The sequence below is a fragment of the Sinohyriopsis cumingii genome, chromosome 13 (assembly GCF_028554795.1).
Source record: "Sinohyriopsis cumingii isolate HCF-2022 chromosome 13, ASM2855479v2, whole genome shotgun sequence".
Lineage (NCBI taxonomy): Eukaryota > Metazoa > Mollusca > Bivalvia > Unionida > Unionidae > Sinohyriopsis > Sinohyriopsis cumingii.
In genome coordinates this window covers 50,462,534-50,489,443 of record NC_142973.1, presented here as the reverse complement: position 1 = coordinate 50,489,443, position 26,910 = coordinate 50,462,534, and the positions used below count along the sequence as shown (strand labels likewise).

The window sequence follows — 26,910 nt, the reverse complement described above, 5'->3', positions numbered from 1 at the left end:
CAAATTTCTGTTCTCCATTTAGGAAATACATGTGCCTTTATGTATGTTATATCTTCCTGGTTTAGGGCGAATTCATTGTTGTTCCTCTTTTTATTCTCTGTACCTACTTCTCTCTTTCTAGTGGAGGATTCAACAGGTAGGGCTATCTCCCGCTCCCCCACCCCCTAATAAATGAGAGCGAAACAACATGAATTTTTCCTAGGGTAATTTTTCTTTACATCTAGAATTCAATATGCTTAAAATTAGGCCCCGAAAACGCTTAAAATAGAGGGACTTCGTTGATCTTCTTCACGTGGGTCCCTAACAGGTTTCCGTCCCACAGAGACCCTGGTTAATTGTTTGTGCAGCATCCCTACCCACAATCCCAACCCCCCAAGTGCTGCTAAATGATTTTTCTGCATAAACCCGTTTTCTCTCTTTTCTCCATGAGGATGAACAACTCTTGAAATATGCCAACATTGGGCATTTATGTAAGCCATCAAAATATGCCACAGTATCCAATCCAAACAGGCACAAGTAGGTTTAGTTTATTTAAAATGGCTTTCTACATTAATCGTACAACTTACCACAGATTGTACATATATAACCTGTTTCTATTCGATATTTATTGTCACCCGCACCTTATCCACCCTACGACAAACTGTAAATGAATCGAGGGCAAGAGTCTATATTAAATATATAAGTATAAATTGTTTATTTAGCAATTTTTACTCGAGAGAAAATTATATTCACAATCCGATTAAAATCAGATCCCCATTGTCCTAAGTGAAGATCTGAATCGACCACATAGGGGTCATTTTCTGGTGACTTATGTTATTACCATAATACCTAATTTTATCATCCAGTCATATAAGTCTTCTATCTTCGAGCTCAGAAGTCTGAACAGTATGCTGAAGAGCATCGGTGTGTGCCGAACGGTTTTATTCACTTTCAAATGTCTTCAAAGTACATTTCCATTGGCTAATTCAATGGTCACCAGAACATGATTCCTAAGAGGTCGCTGTCAGATCTGTGGAAATCTGATTTTAATCAGACTGAATATAGCCACGGTTGGAAACGACGGAGAAATCGGGTATGAGTGAGGGTTGATTGCAAACTGAAATTAGGTCACTAAAATAATTGGGTATAATGTCTGTTACCGTGCCTGGCTGTGAAATTTTAAGTCACGTAATTCATGTTTGAACCTAAAACAAATAATTAATCAAAGTCATAACAGTTAAACTTATAATCATTAAACTCTGTTGATTAAAGATAATAATACACATTGACGTCTTTGGGATCCGACTGTTCTGTAACTATTGTATTCCCACCCTACTATGTTCACTGTATCAATCCGTCCAGATAACGCATTAACGAAAATAACAAAATCATTCAATTTTCGTCTTAAAAATGTTATTATTTTGACAAATGTAGAGACTAAGGAGTTATATTAGGAGATAAATATATAAAACGTCACTGTCCTAAATTGTTTAAAAATTTCGAAACCTCTTTTTATTGTCTTAATACAACCATTCATCTCAATGACACATGATGGAAAAAATGGGTCCATATATACATTATTATTTTTTAAAAATATTATATTGAAAAGAAAATCTGCTTTTTTGAGTAGATGTAAGGAAATATAAATTTTAAGTTGTTACCCGATGCTGTCCTTTTCGTTTTAATCCTGTTATTTTTTTTATGAATACGATCTTCCAGTATTTTTGTTTCCAAATATATCTTAGATACCATGTTAAGATTTATTATATAGAATTCATTATGTGTATTCGAAGAATTTCTGCTTTATATAATGAGACTAGAACATGAAGAGACTTGAATAAATCGAAGGTTGTTGTTGTTGTTTCGGGGTTTAACGCTATTTTTCATCACACGATAGGCTATGTATGGCGGCCAGTATTAATGGTGGAGGAAGAACCCGGGAAACCCCCGGGAAGAACCACCGACCCACGAGAAGCTACTGGCAAGCTTTCTCACATACCCACATTGGCCGAATCCTGGACTCGAACCCACGCAGACAGAGGTGAAATGGCAGTGATCCGTAACGGAGAGCGCTTTAGACCACTCGGCCACTCGGGGCCCCCAAATCGAAGGTTTTCCACAGAAAATAGAACGTATGTAGAAGTTATGGTACGTATGTAAACTGTTATAAATTAATTGGAGTCGAGACAAATGCTTTGTTTAGTTATAAATGCATTGAACTGGTACTTATCGTTGTGGCTAATGTTTTCCTTAGTTTACTATCTTTGAGAGCACGGTTAGTAAAATAATTCAAAATCGTGTTACTTCTTTGAGTATGCTATTTTAATTCCAGTTAAAATAGAAGATTATCGTTTAGACTCAGTAATGTAATTTGTTTTAATTATTTTACTTTGAATTCTCTTTAAGCTCTAAAATTGGTGGATTCATTCCATATTTCGTTTCTTTAGGCATGTGCCCTATCAGGTATTACATTAGTTGACGTAAACTTGGGATAATGTTTTCCATTGGAATGTCAGTCGATCGACCCAAGCATTAGGCTATTATGATAAACAAGCAACACCATTATTATCATTGTCGTCGTCATTATCATCACTGTGAGCACCAGTACCAAAACGAATACCACCACCACCTTCAACACATCATCATCATCATAGTTTAAACAATTAAGCCAGCCATTTTACTTTTATATATATATTAATGAAATTGAATAACATTTATGTTAGTTAATGCAGGGTAAGCATAATTTTCAAATCACATAATACTTAGACTGATTCCATTTTAACTTAAAGTACGGATTTGTCGCGTATGACGATCACGTACTTGTTTTCGTGTTGCGAGTTAAGTACTTCATATCTACTTGAAATTCATTTCAACCTGATACTTACAAAATATATCACATACTGTATTCATGAAGTTCGTCAAAGAAATCCTAAATAAATATGCCTAAATAAATATGTTTAATTGGGTCAAAATTGGCTAGCATACTGTACATAGGGACAACTCATTTCTTTTCTACTGTATTCTTTAACTCGTCTTATATGTTGTATTATTTCCTGTTCATCTTAATTCTCCCTGTAATCCCGCTGTTAGTTTCATACTTTTACATCGACTATGACTGCAGATAGAAAAGGATCTTGCATGAGTTACTTGGTGGAAACGGCGTCAGCGGCACCAAGATTTATGAGATTTTATATTAACAAAGTCTTCAGATACACATCACGGCGAGACTGGCATGCGAAGCATATTTTTTTTATACATGTTCTTAATTTTTTTAAATTGATCTTTATAGTTTAACAATCTGCAAAGCGTCAAGGTTCTTGAAGTTCGCCTATAAATAACCACAAAGAAACGTCAAAAAAAAAAAAAAAAAAAAAAAAAGGATTGATATTCAAACTGAATGCATCATGGAATTCTCGTTAGTCCCTTACTTCAATTTTCTGATATTTGGTTAAGAGTATTGAATTAACTAAAATGAATCAGATAGGTTGCCACGATGCATAGTCGGGGTCAGCGTCTACAGCCTGATTTGACTCAGAGACACATGGTATTAGCGTGGAATATTTTATGTACGTCAGTCTACATGAAAACGAGGGGCGGGGTTCTAGTAGCGAATTCAGGCCACTATACATAAACAGTTTCTCACAATATCACGTTTCTCCTAGTCAACATGGGTTGTTGATGCTGACCTCATCAAATGCATCGTGGCTGTATTACCATCTGTTTCAATAGTGTTGACGCAAATCTATATTTCTCTGATACAAAATGAGTCTATAAGTTACGCCAAACTGCTTATATTTTCTTACACATTTTTTCAGACTGATTTGGATATTTTTCAGTTTGATGTATCTATCCAAAGTGAAATCGGACACGTCCATATTATGGACGTCAGCTCATGACGAATAACATTTATAAAAACATTCACTGTTAAATTCAACCTCTCTACAAAAATCAATCGGTCTGTCTATCTATCTAACTATCGACAACGAAACCTGCCTTAACGGACACGTACATATCAAGGACAGGCGCACATGAGGGATACCATTTATTAGACCCTTCCTTGTTATATTAAACATCTATACCAAGGAAACATTCATATATGTGTATTTTATCAGGTGTGTTTGTTTATGTGTATGATTTTGGCATTTTTAATGTAGCTTTAACAATTTTTCAGTCGTATCGCTACGATGTCTGCAGTGTGTCAGTTTATAGTGATGTCTGGCACTGGGGCATCATGCCGCAGACATGTAACATCATGTTCCACCAAGTTACATTATCCTGACACCAGGCCGAACAGTCCTGACACTAACCTCTATCTATCTATCTATGTTGAGCACCTGGCGAGGCAGCTGTTTGTACTATTTGTATGTCTTTAGTATGATTCGGCCTGGATTCGAACCCACGACCTCCTCCATCTGCGGTGGACTTTCTGGCCTCTCGGAGAAGTTGATAAACAAGACATTCGCTCATCTATAAGGCTCTCTCTCTTGATTTCACTTTGGCAAACACACCTCTCCACAAATGACACGATCCATAATCCTATATCTATCTTCTACCTACCTACCTACCTATCTACCTATCTATCTATCTATCTATCTCTCTATCTGTCTGTATGTCTGTCTGTCTGTCTATCTATCTATTCATCTATCTATTTATGCAAAAGTCAATTCGGACATAAAGATTACAGAGACAAAACATCTGGCTAGACATTTAGCATAATCTTGAAATTGCCTCCGATGTCAGATGAAATTTTATATTTTCTTATCGGACTTGTTATTTCTCCTTTTGTTGTGGTTGCACTGAACACTTTTTACTGGATCATTCAATAGATTATAGATTATGTATATCACTGTCCACCGTTGCAACTATTTTCTATCTGCAAACCCACATTTCCACATTTGTAAAATGGACACACACAAACATGAGCACGCGCATGATATAAATTTTAAGAAAAAGATCATTTTTGCCATAATGACACGAGGGAGTGTGGATAAATACTACACCAGATTTAGTTACTTGGAATGTGGAATGCTACTAATGCAATGCAAAGTTTAAAACAAACAACACAAAACTTTCACATTTAATGAAATAAAGGGAACCTGCTGGAAGGACTATAAGGGCTATCAAATTTAATAATTCGTATGGCACTTGCTAGTAGGGCTAATACGTTTTATGAGCTGTGTTGCACTTGCTGCAAGGATTACAGTATCACATTTAATAATCTGTAGGGAACTTGCTAGTAGGGTTATTACATTGTATGAGCTGTATTGCATTCGCTGCAAGGGTTATCATATTTAATTAACTGTATGGTACTTGCTGTAAGGGTTCAAACAGATTGTCATTTTTTTATTATCTTAGAAACTCTTCATGCAATCGAAATTTCATCTGACAACATACGAAAATGCAGGCCCGGTGAGCACAAATGTATGTCTGTCCGGTTTTTGTGATAGGCAAAAATGTGTTTGAATTATCGGTTTGAAATATGAGACGCCATAAGATTTACCTTATTAAAAGCATAAGCTGACAATACCGAAGACAGAAAAGTACAAGTATATGAAGAGATATGGAAGGCAAATTTTCTACCTGTCTGTCTACGTCTACCTACATCCCTTCTTACCAAGAAAACAAATTATCTCCCCATCTTGTCTGCCTATTTACCTAGATGTTGTCCCGTCTTTACTTCTAATCTACCTACTCACCTACCTATCCACCTTCAATCGCTGTCTTATTAGACATGGTTACAAACTTTGTGTCACACGATCAGAAATATATTTAACGGGTCTTTTTCCTCCAAATATTTATGTAGTTACTTGGTGGGAATATGAAAGCAAATAACAAGTTTTTTGAAAGTTCACAGACATAAGAAAAAACTCAAAGAAGGTGTGTGATATTTGACTCCGGCTGCTCTGCGAGAAGCTTAAACGAACCATTTCTTTTGGAGAATGATTCATGTTTTCTCAGTGACTGAACTAGTATTTGCGTTTTGAAGTGTGACTCACTCGCTGAAAACGGTTCCTCACAAAGACCAGGTCAGAGTATATAAACAGAGGACGCAAACTAAGTCACAGAATACAGCAAGAAATTACACGAATCGTTTGAATTTGAAAACTCCAGTGAAAAAGCGTGAAGATGAGTTTGATATACGTGTTACTGCTAACAGCGATCATGAGCGCTTGTAAGTAAATATTTTCTAAATTTCATGTGCTTTAAATGTAGGTTTTGTTTGTCATTTCCTTTTATCGAATGTTTAGATGCAAAGCGGAACATTTTAATTCACATAAATAATATTCAAATTTTATTTAACAATAAAGACTATGTCTACTTGTCGCTATGGAAATATAATGTGACAAATTAGCAAATTACACACACGCTTTGTTTTGCTTAAAACTTCTAATATAAATCGGCGGGCTAGATTTCCTATTTGAAAATGGACATTAAAAGAAAAGTGATAAGCACAATAGATACATAACTTTTCTTGCATGATTTCCAGCAATGTGATTGGTCATGCCTGAATTTCACCAACTGACGTGAAGTCTAGAATCCAACGCTCAGATGGTTAGACTTACTTTAAAGTTCATGTTGTGAACGTGAATCCAGATCCTTACGAATTCTGTTCGTTTACTCCTATCGGAAAACTAGCAGCTTTTTCTCTCGCATGCTAGAAAAAGATCTCGGATATATATATATATATATATATATATATATATATATATATATATATATATATATATATATATATATATATATATTGACTTTAATCTGTCGTCAAGCACATGGTTCTCATTAGGTAATAAGTACATTGTCGTCACAAGACTAAACGACGTGTCATCACTAATATTGACGTTAGCTGTAACTTAAAATGCTTTTGAAACCAATGATTTTAAAACAATGTATTCATTTGTAATTTGTAGAAATAATATTGCAAATTAAAAATGCAAGTATTTAATTACTGACTGAAACTTCGTCCAGTCCTCTTTTGTAGCACCTATCATTATACTAGGAACTGTTATTATTATTATTATTATTATTATTATTATTATTATTTGCACATCTATCCAGAATCACGTTTGCGAAAAACGTACAAAGTTTGGACACAGGAAATACCACTGAAATTACCTCCGAATCCCATACTTCTCACAATCTGATCGTAGTCTCGTTCAAATAGAAGTTATTATAATTGAATCGGAATGAGACCATGATGTTCTGATTGTGGTTCATTCGGATAGTCTCTGTGTTCTCAGCCTCGGACGTGTATGTAGGAATATGAGTAAAGTTGGTGCAAATGTTTGCAGATACCCGTCCTAAATTAGTAAAATAATATCATAATCAAGTAACTTATAATATATGTGTCTCCAAATTGGTTAGTCATTGACGTCATTCTCATAGCAATGACTTTATTCTCATAACACTAGTTTGGAACCTTCCCTCTGCAAGCTAAGCAGCTTTATATTGGCGCGGTGCATCAGAAGAACTGCAAGCTAGTAACGTTCAACCAGAATCTGGCGTTGCTCTGTGAAATTTCGGTCTTTTGTACCAGATCCTCATTTGGCGGAAATCTCACAGAACCATGTGAGAGTCCGGTTTAAAAAAGACTGGTTACCATACTCACATGATGTGCCCCGTTCCATGGATAAACAACCAGAATAAGCGCGAGTGTGACTAATTGCAAGCTAAGTGACGCCATGTTTGTTTACAAATACAGCATGTGCAGTGTATCAGCAAACTTCACAAGTTCTGGTGTTTTTCAAAGTCGATCACGATTACTTTTATTTAGGCATTATGGGATTAAGGACTATATGCAAGATATACTTTCCTCCGAAACTGATAAGATTACCAACGTGCAAAACAATGTACCTCCGAAATTGAAGATTTGAAAACGGAAGTGCTTCAGTGAACTTTATCGATTTTACATTATGCAACAACACATTAACACATTTTTTTTACGACGACTTAAACTTAGTTTAAAAAATAATCAAGAAATATATTAGAATGACCATAGCAAGTCATAAAAATAAACGAAGGAATGGAGCCAAGTGTTTGGAACTATTCTGTTAATCTTAACATACAGACACAACCTTCGAGTTTGTCGGCGTAGGGATAATATCCAAAATTGGATAGTAAATCGCCAGATAGCCGAGTTGCTTATTCAGGGCTATGTCACTTGCACCATAGAGAAAAAAAAATACCGCGAATGACAATACTTAATTCAACATAAACTCTATAAATACAGAATAAAAGTTCAATCAATCAAAGATTTAAACAATCGACAGAAAGAGACAGACTGACAGACAGACATAACTCCGGTATTTTGAGAAGCTAAATACATCTCATTTTCAGTTTGAAGTGTCAATTGTAGCGTCGATGGAAACGAGGACAAATTTACAATTTTGTAAATCGTGTTTTGGATAATCTTTGCAAACCATTATGGGTGAACTTGTAAAATGCTATTATTTCACTTGTTCACCACTTTTATCAATGAAAATTCGTGCAAAATGATAACCAAACTAGTCATACCCATAATATCTTGCAAAACATTGTCCACTGTGATTTATACAGGTGGCGCCAAAATCGTACTGTAAATTTCCGTTGGGTAAGAAGTCGTCCGCTAAATGTCATACTTTTAACTGAAACTGAAATCCATATACCTCCTCAAGATTTATGGTTCTAGTTTTAATTTGGTACAGTAGGGTTTTTTCCCACAAAACTGAGATATACATAATACATACTCGGCCGTGTAGAAACAGACTTCCGACAAGTCGCATTTTTTGTTGTGCGTACGTTTGATTGTCAGTGCCTTTCACTGCCCAATAAATAATTGTATGAAGATAAATCTTTATTACATAATGAATACAGATATGTCAGTATTATAATATGCTTGCAGTAGGCAAAAGGAATAGGAATTATAAAACAACATTTTAATTTGCAAGCAGCTTTTTATTTGTATAAGAAAGAAAGAAAAACAAATTTCAAAATCCGGATCAAATGGACTGTACACGTTTTACTCCAGGTTCAGGGGAAATGCCACGAGAAAAGCTTACTAAAGTCCTTCTTGAGAATTACGTCAAGAGCGTAAAACCGGAACCTTCCGACGGCTCCCGTTTCAACCTCACTGTCGGGCTTACACTGGTCAATCTTGATGACGTGGTAAGTACCATTATTATATTTACGTAGGATAAGTTCCATAACCACTGTTGCCACAACCACCACCATCACTATTCCTACTCTACCTAATGCAGCCGTTGCTGATGTTTCTACCACCATTATCACCACCATTTTCTTCAAATGTTGCTAATACTATTACATTATTTCTACAATTTCAGTAGCCACTACTATCATCACAAGTACTGTTGCTACTGCAACTAATAATTGCGTGTTATTCATATAATTCTAAAGCCACAATATTTATTTACTATCCAACCGCAAGCCGACCGTGAAGTTAAAGTGTTAAGTGTGTGATAATAAATGTGAAATTCCCCAAAAATGTGTAGCATGTGCGGTCACGAGAACATTGAATATAATTTGCCATGTTAGGTGTGATCACTGGTTTAGGCATAGTTGAACATATTAGCCATTAGTTTAGTAAATGGATGGATGAAACAGGCAGCGCTTATCGACAAACATGGATTTACTTCTAACTGAAAATGTCTTAGACGTGTTTGGAGCATAAAAAGATCAAATACTTCTTGACGTCTACATTGATCAACATCTCAGCTGGAATACATATATCGATCACGTATGTGCAATGGTAGCTAAAAGAATAACTCTTAAAAGTTTACCTCTCCAGTCACTTGAACTTTATTTTTTGGGATATATACTACCACTGATAGACTACGGCTGTCCCATTTGGGGAAACACATGCAATCATAATTTATCCAGAACTCACAAGATCCAGATAAGGGCCAACCAAATGTTTTTGAAACTTCCTATTATAACACCCTCGAATGTTTTGTTTTTCACGTCTACATTGACTACCCATACAAAAAGGTAATCTTTATTTTAAAGGAATCATGACATACAAGTCTTTAAACGATCTTTTCCAGATTATATCTCTTACCTAACTGAACTAAGATCATCAGATACGAAGAGTAATCTCCGTTCAACCACTAACAACGACCTCCAGATGCCGTGGTAGAAAATCAACCATTACAAAAGTTCAGTCACTATATCAGCACCTACCCTTTGGAATCAGTAACCCCTTAGCATACGTAATTCGAATTCACTTGTTAAAGCCTTTCAATACAGAACAGGGCCCCGAGTGGCCGAGTGATCTAAAGCGCTCTCCGTTACGGATCACTGCCATCTCACCTCTGTCTGCGTGGGTTCGAGTCTAGGATTTGGCCAGTGTGGGTATGTGAGAAAGCTTGCCAGTAGCTTCTCGTGGGTCGGTGGTTCTTCCCGAGGTTTTTCCAGGGTTCTTCCTCCACCATTAATACTGGCCGCCATGCATAGCCTATCGTGTGCTGAGAAATGGCGTTAAACCCAACAACAACAACAACAACCAATACAGAACTTTATTATTGTGTCCAGAAATAATATGTGCATATTTTATTTTATATATGTACATAAGACTTTGGATACACTGAAATGTGTATACCTGTGTGTAGTATATTGTTCATATATGTATCTGTTGACCACTATAGTTATACATAATCATTCGTTTTAAATCTATGTGAGTACGTGTGCGAGGATACTTGAGTGTATCCCTTAATTTGTTTGGTTTTTTTTGTGTTTTTTTATGGGTGTTTTTTGCTGGCTTTTGTTGTTTTTGTTGTTGTTTTTATAACGTAACCGGTTTTTAAAAAATTGGACCACATGGCAGATGGGTCGGTCGTTCATGACCAAATGTGTTATCCTCGTTAAATAAAGTTTACTATTATTATTATTATTATTACACATGGATAGCTCAATCGTTTCAGGTTTATGGTAATTTGATGAGTACGTTAGTAACTATTAATGTTATCGATCAATCGGTGAAATATATACTGACAGGTATCTACACAGCAGTGTATCCCTTATGACCGTTAACCTAGCATTCATTTCGTAGTGAAATAGTTCCGAGCACCTTTACTTATATGCGTTTAATTTCATATACCAGCATGACGATGACAGGGTGATAGAAATTCATTCATACATGGATCACACGTGGAGAGACGAACGATTAGCTTGGGAACCTTCCGACTTTAATGATGTGCGAGTACTGCATCTGCCAGCGAGTTCTGTATGGATTCCAGATATTATTTTGTTCAACAAGTAAGCACTTTTCACCAGCGTGAACAACGTTACATCATTCAGAATCTATGTTGGGGTTTGCACCGGTGACAAGGAAATCCCAGTCGCGGGGTTACATTTTTTTACCCACCCACCCTTCGGGGAGACCAAAATAAAAATGTAACCACGTTATTGGTATTTTCTTGTATTGGTTAAACACCCACATAGTTTATTTTTCTCACCCAATGTTTTCCAATTAAATTAAAGTAAACCTTCACTTTGGAACAGTTTCAAACACAGTATTATTCATCAGGTATTACTTCTCACTCTACATAAAGTTCATGAAGTCTTGTACTTTTTTATAATGAAAATCTGAATAATTATCTAAGAAGAATATAGTTATATATGCCGTTCTTTGAAAAGGGAAAACAAATCAAGAAAAAAGTTGAAAGTGTTGTGCAACGAGCGTCTCGAGCCACGTGCTATTGTTGTTCAAATACAGGACTGTATTTATTCCAGTATGTTAATGAGAGCAATGGGGCGACCTGTCGACCCTGACTAAACGAGTTCTACGCATGAGAAAATAGAAATATAACACAATTTGATATTATTACTTTTATTCTCACATTTAATAGATGGGTGTGATATGAAGAGAAAAAAAAGTAATTAATATCTTTTAAAGGATATCTGTCAACTTTCATCAGCTCTAATTTGGAAAAAGTTATATGGTAGACAAAGGTATGATACATTGCTATACTGGGTTCAGACTGTCATACAGTTCTAAGCGTGTAGTGACGAATCAGATTTCTAATTCATGATACTCTTAGAAATTAATATTTTCTTTCGTGAAATACGGCAAGTGTTGGTATTATTAGTGCAGTGAATGATACGCTACACGGAAATCTTGTGAAATATTGTGTGGACTGATGAATAAACCATTCTGATTTGTAAGTGCTGAATTTTAAATTTATTTACAATTTTTTCATTTAACTGGAGATATTTGCGGTGTGTTTGACAAAGTTTGATTAAGGCAGGTCTGCCATAACACAATTTTTAGTTGTTGCGTCTTTGCGGTAGCTGTTGAGAGAGTTTGCATTTTTTCATTTTTCTTTAGCCGTTGATGTGTATAGTGTCTTGTATGTCTAGAACAGTGATTTCTGTCACAGTTCATTCCTCACAGCATCGCGAATTTTATCCTATCTGTAGCTCAGTAAATTTTCAAGTCAGCGTCATCAAATGTAGCTAACAGTGTCTAATTCGTTTCACACGAAATATTTAAAATCACTTTAACTACATTTAATGGCGCTGACCTGAAATATTACTGAGCTGGCATACCTATAGGATAAAATTACCCATGCTGTATGTAGTTTTTAGCATAATACCACGTATCTCGACTTTGTGTGCGTGTGCGTGTCTGTCTCTCTCAAAATGTTTTATATGGTTTTCTGTCAAAGTTGGAGAGACCTTAAGTTGCTATATGGCTTTTTGTGTTGTTGTTGTTCTTTGGTTTTAAAACAACTCCGACAGGCAAAGCAGAAAACAAACAAGGGTTTCTTCTTTTTAAATAAAAGTTCTTAGCGCATGGACACCAAGACTGAAATTACATGACTGAGACAACCAGACTGAGATGAGAAAAGCAATGTTAGCAAAACAGCTAGATTTCTCTGTCGCATGCGTGATAAATACTTATGTAAACCTATGTCATATTTTTGGGAAATTTAATGTATTATTTAAAGTAATATTGAAACGTGAACTCGTCTGTAAAATGTTATAATTTGTATTATCACATAGCTGGTACACTTTACATATAGTGTTCAGTTTATGTTTTTTTTGTTGTTGATATCTCAACACGTTAACATGTCACTTTTTGTGAATCTGATTTGTCCGAAAAATGTGATGAAATTCTTGCGCAGTATTCTCTTTACTGATTGGTTACGACCGTGGGAACTTTCCTTACCCCGCTTTCTGGATCTTTTTCTACAATTACTATCAACAATGTGGCGGCCATGTTTCAAATTATTTGTCCAAAGTGCATTGAGAGAAACGGTTACGGCCGTCGGTATATGGTCAATTTACGGCACATGACTCAATACAAATAAAATTAAAAGTATCGATCAGCGGATAGAAGGCTTGGGAACGGTCCAAACCTGCAACTGGCACCGCAGCCATATAACAAGTGTGGTTTACGTGCTAACTTATAGGAGCAAACAAACTCACCCCTATTTCGAGAAGAATGTCGACAGATGAACGCCTCCCAGTTGACAATAAGTTATGTAATCACAACTTTCTTCCAAATCAAATAATGTAACTATCCGGTCACCCAAAACATCCAATTATTTAACAACTTCAGCTAACTGAATCCAGATCAGCACAGGCAAATCTCCTCAATTCTCAGCAAAACGTTTTACATCTAGACAGTTTCTGCATCCAGTAATACTCCCCTCAGAGAAATATCCAACAACATGAATGTTATTTATTCTGCCAAATCCATTACTGCATCTGAGGTGAATGGCCATAGTGTAAATGTTTCGGTTGTAACGTTCTAAAAAGTACCATACAAATTCATGGATCTGGTGTTTCGGCTATTCCGTATAGCTGACCTAACCAATTGAACTATATAACAACTCTTTGAGTTCCAGTGGTGGTCCAATTGTGAAAAAGTCCCCTGTTTGTGACAATTGTTCTTTTGATTAGAAAGGCTTTTGCTCTTTAAATTCTTATTAATTCAAAGTATACTTCTAGACGTTATTTGTTGTGAAATAGTTCATAAAGAAAGTATCAGGTGATGATAAATTTCATCACCTTGTCAAATAGTTTACTCGGTTCTGCGGTAAAGCTCACAAAAGCTGCAAAATATTTAACTGGTTGTATAAATTCTATATTAAATCATCACCAATTTGAGATCCCCATTTTATTATCAATCTATCGACATATTTGCAAGAACTGAATGCTGCCATTGGTCATGTTACCAAAAGAAAATATAGAAAATTATAATTAAAACAACATGAATTCGTCTAAATCTGTGCTTTTATGCCCAACAGTATAACAGTTGTATCACGTAACGTAATGTCATACGATTGGCGTCCTAGGACGTGCAATAGCTAGAAGATATGCACAGGGTAAAATGATTATAAACAAGTGCCTTACGCAAGACAGGGTTAATAGCGACATATTTAATCATATGATTAATGCAAACAGAACACCTCGTGGCTTTTCTTCCTAAATCCGCCTCGGAAACTCTTCCATGGAGTGATGCATCGTAAAAAAAAAAGAGTGAAATGGCAGGAAAATAGGGTAGAACTCAGTCACAGACTAAAGTATGCTAGGCAAAATAGAACCGTGTCAAACGCATTACGATACCTTTATGAAATTCATTTGCGCAAGTTCATTAAAGTTCTATAGTAAGTTCATACTCGGAAAAAAGACAGTTTGGAATGTTGAGGACAAGAATAAGTTATTTCAGTCAAGTCGTCGTAACGAGCACAATGATCGTGTGTGATGTACAAATAACGTCATTTATGTTAACAAAATGCATCTGTGTAAAATGACGGCTACTTTAGTATTTTTGAGGGTTTTTCCCCAAACATTTACGGAAAGGCCGAATTGATTGGTGGTAAAAAGAATGGTCTTTCATTTGGAACATAGTAATTATCAATGGTTTCAATAGTTTGTTCGACAAGACAATCCAAAAGATAAAATGAAGTATGTATGTATGTATGTATGTATGTATGTATGCTTGCATGTATGTATGAATGAATGTGGTTTAACGGCACCTTGGCACAACACTGGCTATATAGGGTCAAGTAAGTTTAGGTGTCCCCAGAAAGCATACGAAACAAAGTTAAAGGCAAAGAAATTGTGAAATAATTGAAATACAAAGTCATATTTTTAAACAGAGAATATAAACCGAACTCTTTAGAAACGTTCAAGGCCTTCTCAATAATCAGATCCTAACAGGACGCATCCCGGGTCCAAAAGTTTGAAACTGCTACAATTTTCATTCCATTTAAACGAGACTTTCATCACCTAAAAGTCCTCTGTCAGTCACCTGGATTTTTTTTTAAGGTGAGAAACGCCGATATTAAATATATGGTTATGCCAATTAGTAGGACTATCGATGCTAATTAGTAGGACTATCGTTGATCCCTTTTCTGAAACGCTGTTTGGTTTCTGGTCATGAGGGTACATACTTTATATCAAAATATTTAACAATCATAACATTTTAACGAATTTAGCGAGACCACTGTCATACGAAAATATTTTCACGGTAATTATTATGATACTAATTGCAATAAATTCATACATTTACATTTTAACTTATTTTGATGGGGAAAATGCTTTTCTCAGTTAAGTTTGCCAATACTCATTTGACCGCATAGTCAGGGCAGGTGCGCGTTCCTTAACCTAAATTTTGTTCGAATTTGATAATAAATCATACAACTCAGGTCTTTTTCTTAGTTACCATCATTATATTTTTTTTTCCATTTTGGATTTAAGAAAATGTTTGCGGATTATGCGAAGGAGATTTTTAAAAAAAAATAATACTATGACGAACATAAAATTCGTTCGTATTTTTCTATGCATATCTTAAAACTTTATCGCAATCTCTTATAAAATGTCGCCCACATTCGCTGTAACTCGAGTGCTGCTTTTGGCGCATGATAAACAAGAGTAACCAATATAAGCCGATGGATTGTTTTCTCTCCGATTTTTTAAGCAAGGAAAAAGAAAGTAGTATGAACCTTATCTAATCTTTTTTGGTATTTACAATTTAATATTCATGGCTTGATTTAAATTTAAGTCATTGTTATAATCATGACTTTTATCGTAGTTTTTATATAGTATAATTTATCGTCCATCTCCTTCCAGTGCCGGAGACGACTATAAGCCAATGATAGAAATGTCAGTCGTAGTGTACAGCGATGGAACCGTCACTTACATACCTCCATACCATCTCAAGAGCTTTTGTGAAACAGACAAAGAGCCAACAGGGGTTTTCAATAGATTTAGTCCTGCTCGCTACAATGAACTCGTCTGCAAACTGAAGTTCGGATCTTGGACGTATGATGGACACGAGATGAGTCTTGTGAGCCGTTCATCGCAGATAGACATGTCAGAATTTAGACGGTTTCCTGCCGATAAATATCAAGTGAAGAGCACAAGCGTGCAAGTGGATCAGAAGATCTACGCATGCTGTCCTGAGCCCTACGAGACCGCCGTGTTTACTATCGTTCTGACCAACAATCCAAAGTACTACCATGACAGCTCGCCAATAAGCGCAGAGGACATCGTCGAAGCACAAGCGCATGCACGAGCACAAGCACAAGCGCACGACTATCCTCGTCGCTACAATCCCAAGTACTATCATGACAGCTCGCCAGTAAGCGCAGAGGACATCATCAAAGCACAAGCGCAAGCACAAGCACAAGAACAAGCACATCCGCATGTCTATCGTCATCGCGATGATAGTCCAGAGGTTTTTGATGATCATCACCGAAGTGTGGAGGATAGATATGATCTATTTTAACGAAACAGAAACATTTTCAACGTGTTATGTTTAGGTTCACTTCCAAGCATATGAATTCACAACAGCTGCTGTTTCGCCTATACAATTTCAATTTTTCTCTTGCCTAATGGAGCTTGTTATACAATCAGAGATAAATAAATTGATATTCAGTTGATCAAACCTATTTTATTTTACGTATGTAGTATCTAGTATGCACGGCATTTCTGATCGCCGTTGTTTCTTGAAGATAGATACTTAGCTACCATACATGACATAGCAATAATGGATACGCCGAGAGCCATTTCTGATCTGTGCAAAAACACAATTTCTCTGGAGTGAAATAGAAACTGCCGAATTCGACTTTCTTTGGGGTCAGGTATCAAGCAATTTCGTAAATGAAACATTTAACACATTCTAATAGTACCGTTTCTGGTCGCTTAAGTCAAGTCCAACTGCAAACTGCACAGACCCAGATGCGCCAGCAGATCAGGGTCTTTGCCCTTTGTCGTGAGTAGAACAAACAAAACATACCTCGATTTCCTAGCGGATTATGCGACCACAGATTAATGTCTATGTGGTTTGCAGTTGGACTCAACTGATACACAAGTAAAGACAGTTGTCCCGAAATTACTTGTGAAACAACTTTTATAATTATGCATAATGAAGACACAAAGAGAAATATGAAAAATAATATACGCAGCATAAGCTGTTTAGTTTGATATGTTTGGTTTATTTTTGGGGGTCTTACGGTACAGTAACATATGAATGATATATAGTTCCGAGGCAATATGAGTAAGGATGATTTGCTCAGGGACACATTACGGTAATCGGCAAGGTTAGCCTTTACTGGATTCAAACCAGCTTGATATAATTAGTTAACTTTACATAAAGTGTGTGCAGCTTAATATTTTTGATACATCAACATGTTAACATATCACGCTATCTGAATCTACATGGTCCAACAAAAACCTATTAAATTCTTACGCAGTATTTTGTTTGCTGGTTGGCAGTGACTGTAGGAATTTTCCTTACCCAATCTTCTCGAACGTTTTTGCTCTGTAAATATCAATATTTTGGAGTCCATTTTGTGGAATTGATTGCCCGAGGGGCATTGGGGTAAACAAAGATCATATCCAACTTACCTCAAAGGGGCTCGTTACAACAAAAAAACTTAAGGGTATCGGTCAGTCGACAGAGAGCTGTGTGTGACGTGTAAGTGGTATAAAACTGTAACAGGTACATCACCTTATCACTCACGTGGTTTAAATACTCTCCTTCAAAGTAGATCAATTCTTTAGAGAAGAATGTGGCCAAATACTGGTCTCCCAACTGTCAGAAAGTTATTCAACCACATCATTGTTCCAAATCTAGTAATGCAAATATTCGGTCACAGCTAAATAAAATCTCGAATTTCTATCCTTAGGAATATCTTTAGTTCAGACTGAGTACCATTTGTGCATATAGTAATCATCCTTTTACACGAATATCCAACAACTGGAATGTTACTTTTTCTGCCGTATATATACTGCACACATAGCAGTAGAACAACTATGCGAAATCACACGGGAACTTCTATCGGAGATCCAGTGTTGACAAATGTTATCTGTGTCAAATGCGCTAATGAATTTAAACGATTTGTTCTTTCAATGAAATGTTTTAAAAGAAACCTACTTTGAATGTTGCTGGCATAGAACTGCATACGAATAATTCATGTAGTATATGGGTCTATATTACAAGCATCAACTGAATGGTGCATCGTCTGAGCCAGAATAAACGAAATTATTTCTTCTTCTTTCTCTCTAAAGTCTTTCCTTTAAAATAAAACTAGGCTATATATATATATATATATATATATATATATATATATATATATATATATATATATATATATATATATATATAATCTCGAATGAGTAATGATTTTAATGTTAAAATGACGAAACTAAATGAATAATTCCAGTTTTTATTCGCCAAAGTTCTCAAAAGATGCAATGTACTCGACTCGTTTAATACATTTAATATCAAATCATTACTCATTCGAGACATCTACATATGCTTATTTATCACATAGTCGGTACACTTTACATATAGTGTATGCAGTTTAATATTTTAATAGGACAAAAATGTTAACATAGCACTTTATGTGATTCTGATTGGTCCGAATAAGCGAATTAAATTTTTGATCGTCATTCTCTTTGTTACTGGCCTTGTGCGACCGTAACAGTTTTCTTTAACCACATTCTGGAACACTTGTTTGTTTCTAGGAACATTTTGGAGGACATTTTTCGAATCGATTGCCCAAAGGGCAGTGGGAAAAGAAACGTAACATCTATCTGAATATGGCCAATTTACTCTACAGGGGATAGTTACAAAAAATACAACAAAGGGTCTAGGTCAATCGATAGAGGGCTGGGGGAGGGGCTGTAACATGGACCACACTCTTTGACAAGCATGGTTTAAATGCTAACCTAAAGGACTAAATAAAATCACCTCCGTTTAGAACAGAACTAAATGTGTTGAAACAATCGGTAGCCATTGCCTAACCAAAAATGCCTAAGACGTAAAGTGTACAATTTCTGGATAAACGTAACTGTGACAGTAGTCAATATATTCGTGTGATTAAGTGTGTGTGTGTGTGTGTGTGTGTGATTTGGATTTTCAACGTAGCTTTAACAATTTTTCAGTCATATCGTTACTATAGCTGCAGTGTGACAATTTATAGATAGTGATGTCTAGCACTGGGGCATCATGCCGCAGACATGTAGCATGACTTCCCACCGAGTCACATTATCTTGGCACCAGGCCCACCAGTCCTAACACTAAACTCTTAATGCCGAGCTCCAAGCGAGGCAGCTGTTAGTACCATTTTTATAAGTCTTTGGTATGCCTCGGTCGGGGATCGAACCTACAACCTCTCTCATCCGAGGCGGACGCTCTAACCACTAGACCACTGGGGCGGTCTACAGGTTATGTATTATGGGGCTATGTGAAGCGGTGAATGAAAGGAAAGTACGCGTTACTTAAAATGGAATGTATTGTTGATGGAATAAATTGTTTTGACGAAAGAAAAAAAGAAATTGGAATTATAAGGATTAAATGATCATGGCTGGGTATTTATCGATGTGTAAATTTTACCTAATCACTCACAAGGTTAACATAAAGTCCTTCGGACTTTATTTACTTTGTGAGTGATTAGGTAAATTGTACACATTGATAAATACCCAACCATGATCATTTAATCCTATAACAGGATTATGAATTTCTTATCTTCCGAATTTCAAAGAGATTACAAAAGCCAATAATTTCTCTTCGGACGAAAATTATCCCTGAAATGGAAATATTTAAATAAAATCAATCAAGAAATAATAACTTTTAAAAGAGAAAAGACCATACTGATATCTGTACCATAACACTTCAAATTTAAGAAACGAAATATTTTCTTTCTCTTTTGCAATATAAATTATCTTACGCTATCAATAAACCGTAAACAATAATAACGAAATAATTACTTACTAGGATTTGCTGTATTGGACTCGAAGCAGCTGGGGATGACATCTGGAAAGAATGAGAGCCACATTTATCTTCACTGGTTCGAACTACGACAACTGTGCGTACTATGGCATACCACAGGACGTCATCGCCGCCAGGGAAGACGTAGCGGTTGTTTGTCATGCGCTAAGTTTCACAGTGCTGTCCAACCAGCGACCTGAGGGCCGCATGCGGCCCGCGGGCTGATCTGAAATGGCCTGCCAGAGCTCGAGCAGCTATATAGTCGTTGTTTTCAGTTTTCTGCTGCGGCCCTCGGCTTTACGAAAAACATTTTTTCAGTGGCCCATGGTGTCAAAAAGGTTGGACAGCACTGCGCTAAGAGATGGTTATTATCGTTATTTGGGGTTTAACGCCATTTTTCAGCGCATGCTATGCTATACATGGTGGGCAGAATAACTGGTGGAGGAAGAACATGGGAATACCTAGTAAGAACTACCGACTCACGGGAAACTTTCTGGCATACCCACTTTGACAGAGCCCGAGACTCGAACTCACGCAGACAGAGGTGAGATAATATTGATCGGTAAAGGAGAGCTTTGAAATGAAGTGAGTATGCAACTCTGGAGTGGACATTTCTGATCTAATTTTGGTTAAGCTTTCAATATAGACATACATAAATGAAGAGTTAATTAATGATCGAGGGTCATACTTATGAATGTGGTGATCTTTAATCTGATTGGCTGAGTTTGTAGCCATTTTTAGAGCCCAGCTTTTTCTTTTTCTATTGATAATGATAATAATATCCTTATAATTTTGCTTCATAAGATAACAGCATATTTGATATGAAGTCTCTTTAAGCGTATATGCATTTGGTCCCATTCTTCTACATTGTTGGATTTATAGTCAAGAAGGCTAATGGATACCATCATCGTGATGGGTACTCAAATCACTATTGTTTTAAAAAATAGGTCATCATGACATGCTTTTCACGGGGCCCCGAGTGGTCTAAAGCGCTTTACGTTACGAATCACTGCCATCTCACCTCTGTCTGCATAGGTTCGAGTCTCGGATTCAGTCAATGTGGGTATGTGAGAAAGCTTGCCAGTAGCTTCTCGAAGGTCGGTGGTTCTTTCCGGTGTTTTCCCGGGTTCTTCCTCCACCATTAATACTGGCCGCCATGTATAGCCTATCGAGTGCTGAAAAATGGCGTTAAACCCTACAACAACTACAATTACATGCTTTTCACACTCCCGTGATACCTACCCGATTCATTGCATGAAGCAATACTTAATATATAACGCAACCGGACCGCTCCAGTGTCCCAGTGCTTAGAGCGTCCGTCTCGGTTGTGGGAGGTCGCGGGTTCAAACCCCGGATAATGTGAATGTGTGTGACGTGATGCCACATGTGTACGTCATGATGCACCATTGCTAGTGATTACTATTAACTGCCACACTGCAGACATCGTATGTTTATGGCTCATATTATTAAAACTACGTTACAAACACACACATATAATACGTGATGTTAAATATTTTTGTTTGTTTTCGAACACCATTCTAAACATTAGCCAATCTGACAAGCATACACAAATAATTGTTTCGCCAGCCATTAATTTGCACATGATATGTTCATGTGCGACACTACGTGACTTTTTTCTAGCATGGGGCTGTTTAACCCATTCTATAAATTGGCTAGTAGTAGACTTTTTACTAGACGTTTTATTGGCATTTTGCTTATCTGCCCCTAACTCATCCGTGGATAGTTCAATCGTCTAAGGCGCTTGCCTTTACATATCACTCACACATCTCACTATCCGCGTAAGTTCCAAATCTCAAATCAACAAACATGAGTATATGAGAAAACTTATCAGTAGCCAAGGCCGTGGACACGGCAGGACAAGTTCGACAAATTTCAGGGGGCCCACCGCCGAAGAGAACATTTACAAATAAGGGCCTACTGGATAAATTTCATAGGGCCCGCATACCCTGTTCGCGGCCCTGCCAATAACTTAATGTTGGTAGTTGGTTCTTCCCGGAGTTTTCTCTGGTTCTTCCTCCACCAGATATACTGACCGCAATGTATAACATGTCATGTGTAGAAAAATAGCATTATACCTCAATAAAACCAACAATAAACCCAGACCCGGCGATGGGATGTGAGGGGCCCCAGGCAGCAAGCAATGAGCGCTGGGCCCAAAGCAAAAAAATTGCATTCCTTGAAAGCACGTGGCCCAAGGCGGTTGGGTCGTTAGCCTTGCCCTAGGACCTGGCCAGAATAAACCCTTCCCTCAGTCCACACTCCCACCGAATACTTACATACCATAGATTCAGTGACGCATTGTCATTCTCGTCCTACAGCGGTAATAAAGATTTATTGCAGACATAACGGATTACATCCACAGAAAAATTATAAATATATAATGAATACAGTATTACGTAACTATATCAATGTATACCTAAACATTTTAGTCTACATGCGTCTAACATACCTACCTACATACAACATGATAGGCATATAAAAATATATATCATACATATACATGTATATCAGCATGATGCAGAACTCAGAATTGTACATGAAACATGCGATCACATATGTTCGTGTTTTATACACGCATGAGAAAACGTTTAATATCTTTAAGAATATAATAAGAGAAGTTTTTAAAATTTATTACACGGTTCTTCTTATTTGTACATATGGTAGCCGCGTTAATAAAGGACAACAGAACCAAAGATCAAGAAATGTAATTGCATATTAAATTTTTAATCTCATATTTATGCATGTACATGGTAAAAATAAAAACTCATAAACGTATTACTTTTAAGTAGACTTCATTCGTTATCGGACGTACATTAATTACATACACATAGAAGGGTTTGAAAAAGCATATGCCTGCGTATGAGAGGGAGGAGAAAGTTATTGTTAATAAGGACGTACTTTCTGCACCATCAATGGTGTTAACATACTTATGTTCCTTTATTACAAGAGTTATACAGACCGAAAGGGCGCGTGCTCGAATACTATCATTTGAACAGTCTGGGTCAGCTACCCTCTTTAATACGTCCATGAGTAAGGTACTTGACTATAATAGCGTTGTCGCTAAATAACGTACTTACCGAGACCAGTTCAACCCAGAAGATATGTTCATATGAACATACATTAGTGATGTGAAAATAATAGTCACCACAATTTCTCAGCTTATCAGCTTAGGTCTTTAGCATCTATATCTGCTCTTTTCAATTTGTCAGCGTTTGACTTATTTTTTGATAGTTTATCATGGAATGGTACTTTTGAAGCCCGCTTGATATCAACATTGTTAAAAGCTCCTCTCTCACATGTACCATATATTTACTTGTTAAGGTCACGAACTTTTTGAAATAGTTCCTCGCTTACAAAGAATATTTTAGGTACACATATTTTACTTTCATATGTTTTCAGTCAAAGTCACACACACTGGGCCGGCCTAAGACGGATTGCACCGTTAAGGCACAATCAGGACCCGCTCTCACATCTGAAAGAGAGATATCTATAGAGACAGTAGTTTTAAAGCGACGGAAGAAAATTTAAGTACGATATCATATAAAACTTGTTTAAAAGTTTATTTCCAAATGCCGTGCTCACAGGGGGCCCGGGCAAACAGATCCAAATTGGCCCCGCGTTTGATAAGGTCGTTCCTGCTTACACAAGTAAAATAGCAAGTGAATATATGCCATATAAAATAAGGAATGAATTAAGATGAAGATTAAACAAGACAGATTTGAAGGTGATAGTATTCATACCATTAATACAATGTGCACACAGTAAAACATATCAGAGGATAATTTAAATACGATAGATTCCTCTTACATTTAATCATACATATTTTAAAGAGAAAAATTACTAGTTCTAAAAACATAACAAAGTCAAATCACTTGAATTAAATATCTTTGTTACTATTCTGATGGATGGATGGATGGATGGATGGATAAGATAAGATAAGATAAGATAAGATAAGATAAGATAAGATAAGATAAGATAAGATAGATAGATAGATAGATAGATTTAGTTAATACTAATAACTTTTCAAACGAGTTGTTTACAAATTACAAAACTCATGTCGGAACTGTGTTTACCCAGCATTTCGCTATGGATTAAGTTTTGCACAGTTTGCTAATGGTAAAGAAGATTATAACATATAACAATACATATCCTATTTTTAATTTTTAAAAAACCAAACAAAGTCTTTAGAGAATACGATAGAGAATAAACATAAATAGCATCATTCGCTGATCGTGAGGTCTCAAAATGCATTTCGTTCGAATTAACAGAAACATATCTTTTTCTCAGTTTCCGTACCTACTCTTTTTTTGGCGTGCAAGTCAAATAATTTTTTTTCTGACAATAAGCAATTTTCTTCCCACAATCAAAAAACAAGTTCCTAATTTTCCGAATGCTATAAGTAGTCCGGATTTATTTCCTCCAAAGGTAACATCATTAGACATCATGCTAGATTAAGACGCTTACTATTTCTCCAAACAAATTTCAGCGTTTAATGAACATAGATTATATGATACAATAGTTTTGCTCATAGTTCTTGTTTAAGGCAAATAAAATCAGGCAAAAGAAGATTTATGTAATTTATATACACACTGATTAAATAACGCTCACTCACATAGCATCATTTTGTTGAGTAATAACAAGTAGGTTTTATTTTATTCTTTAAATGAATAAAATTCTCTCATGCAACTATGATTAATTTTCAGTAACTGGACATACCGATCCGGAAACTTAAGTTCCAAGACTGCTAGTCCTAGATCGTACTATCTTACACTCTTACACATGTTCTTTCGTTAATCGGTCATTAGTGCATGCTTCTTGTATATACTCCTCCAAAACTACTATGATGATTGTCATAGAAAAACTTACAAGACACGTTCATCCAAAGTTATCGGCGGTTCTGAATGAAAATGTCTTGGACGTTTAACATTGCTCAGTTAGAAAAAACTTACCACTACTACCCTTAAGATGACATATCGACATGGAGTTTACACTACAGGGGCTCGTATCGTTGCTTATACACGGTACTTGTCATACATATACTAGTATCGATTTAGTATATGTATGACAGGTACAGTGTATAAACAACGATACGAGGCCATGAGATCTTCACTAAAAGATTCCTAATTTTATCTGTTGTTGTTGGATTTAACGCCATTCTTCAGCACACGATAGGCTATATGTGCCAGTATTACTGGTGGAGAAAGAACCCGGGAAAACCCAGGAAAGAACTGCCTAGTCTTGCCCTTACAGTTACATCTTATATGTGCCTTTTCATTTAGGAGCAACTAGATAACAATAAGGTGGCCTAGTGGTCTAAAGCACTCTGCAAGGCTTCCTGTAATGTATGGTTGGTTATAAATGAAAAGGATAATAATCAAATATATATGCAAGATGACTGGAACACTGAGCGGTTGAAATGAAAAAATGGTCTTATCTTGCCGGGTCTAAAATCCTTGTGACCAGTAGAGCATCAGCCCCTGTTTATGACTTCTGCTTCAGCATGAATCCAGAAATACAAGTATTATTACCTTTTTGGAGTTGTATTTGAAACACTCATCAAAGGTAAATATGAGTTGTAGGAATAAATGTGAGAAATCGTGTCACCATAGGCTCATTTCTCACAGATCTATAGCAATTCCTGAATTAAGTGCAAGGATTTATTGATACATAACATTATCTTTTTGTATGTGTACGTGTAGAGCATATTAATTTCACATAATTTTTTTACATTATTTGAATACTGTAAATTGCGCATGTACATTAATAGTGATTTTAGCAAATGACTATTTTGAGACTGTACTCAGTACAATGTTTTGCCAAAGAATGTTCAGTATGATTAATGAGTTTTATTCCATGCTATGTCGGATTTCAGACACGTATTTTATAATGTCTCCTTTATGTGTAAGTGTATGTGAACATTAATGAGTGTTTAATGCAGACACAATTTGTCCTAATAATACAATAACTTACTTGATACCATCTCTGACAAAAATAAAATACACGCATTGTGCACCATGTTCACATGTAATTATAAACTATGTTCCAGTTTTGCAAATCAGTTTCAAAATTGGGTCAGAAATGTTGTACTCATAATGGTTATTAACTTAAAACAACTATATTTGAAAATGTACATTACTGCAATTACAAGTATTTAGTAAAGTAGAAAGATTGCACGTGATAATTCTTTGAATTTGTTTGTTACAGGAATTTTAATGTTACTCCTGTGAATGAAATCTTGTGAGTGAATTTTACGTGATCACTATTATTTAATACAAGTTGTTGAAATTGTTATTACGGCATGTCATGAAAGAGTGAGAACATAATAAAATGTTGTTATAGGGCTTAATGCCATTTTTCAGTAAAAGTTAGGCTATAAATGATGGTCATTATAAATGGTGAAGGAAGAACTGGGGAAAACTCAAGAAAGATTCACAAATCCACCCAAAGCTACTAGCAAGCTTTCTCACATACACACATTGGCCAAACCCGAGACTTGAAACCATGCAGACAGAGGTGAGATGGCAGTGATCTGTAATGGTGAGCACTTTAGACCACTCGGCCATTCAGGAATAAGACATGTAAATTAAAATTTGGTTTCAAAACAGTGAAACAATACATCATCAGAAATTCACGTAATTTAAAATAATACATAACCATATGTTTGTGTTATATACAAAACAAAACACAGA

The 26,910-nt window shown here is 36.1% G+C and overlaps 1 protein-coding gene across 1 annotated transcript; it reads left to right on the top strand.

Moving 5' to 3' along the window:
* Window positions 1–5,994: 5,994 nt before the first annotated feature.
* On the top strand, window positions 5,995–16,870 carry LOC149785529 (acetylcholine receptor subunit alpha-type acr-16-like). Its single transcript, XM_089979333.1, has 4 exons — window positions 5,995–6,151; window positions 8,984–9,120; window positions 11,072–11,226; window positions 16,054–16,870. The coding sequence occupies exons 1-4, from the start codon at window positions 6,106–6,108 to the stop codon at window positions 16,709–16,711; spliced, it is 996 nt and encodes a 331-aa protein (XP_089835459.1). The 5' UTR covers window positions 5,995–6,105; the 3' UTR covers window positions 16,712–16,870.
* Window positions 16,871–26,910: the final 10,040 nt, after the last annotated feature.

What these genes read in the sequence shown, in the direction of transcription:
- LOC149785529 (XM_089979333.1), top strand. Translation starts at nt 6,106, where the DNA reads ATGAGTTTGATATACGTGTTACTGCTAACAGCGATCATGAGCGCTT. An exon ending in TGGTCAATCTTGATGACGTG is followed by an intron (nt 9,121 to 11,071) that starts GTAAGTACCATT and finishes TTCATATACCAG; the next exon opens with CATGACGATGACAGGGTGAT. An exon ending in GATATTATTTTGTTCAACAA is followed by an intron (nt 11,227 to 16,053) that starts GTAAGCACTTTT and finishes ATCTCCTTCCAG; the next exon opens with TGCCGGAGACGACTATAAGC.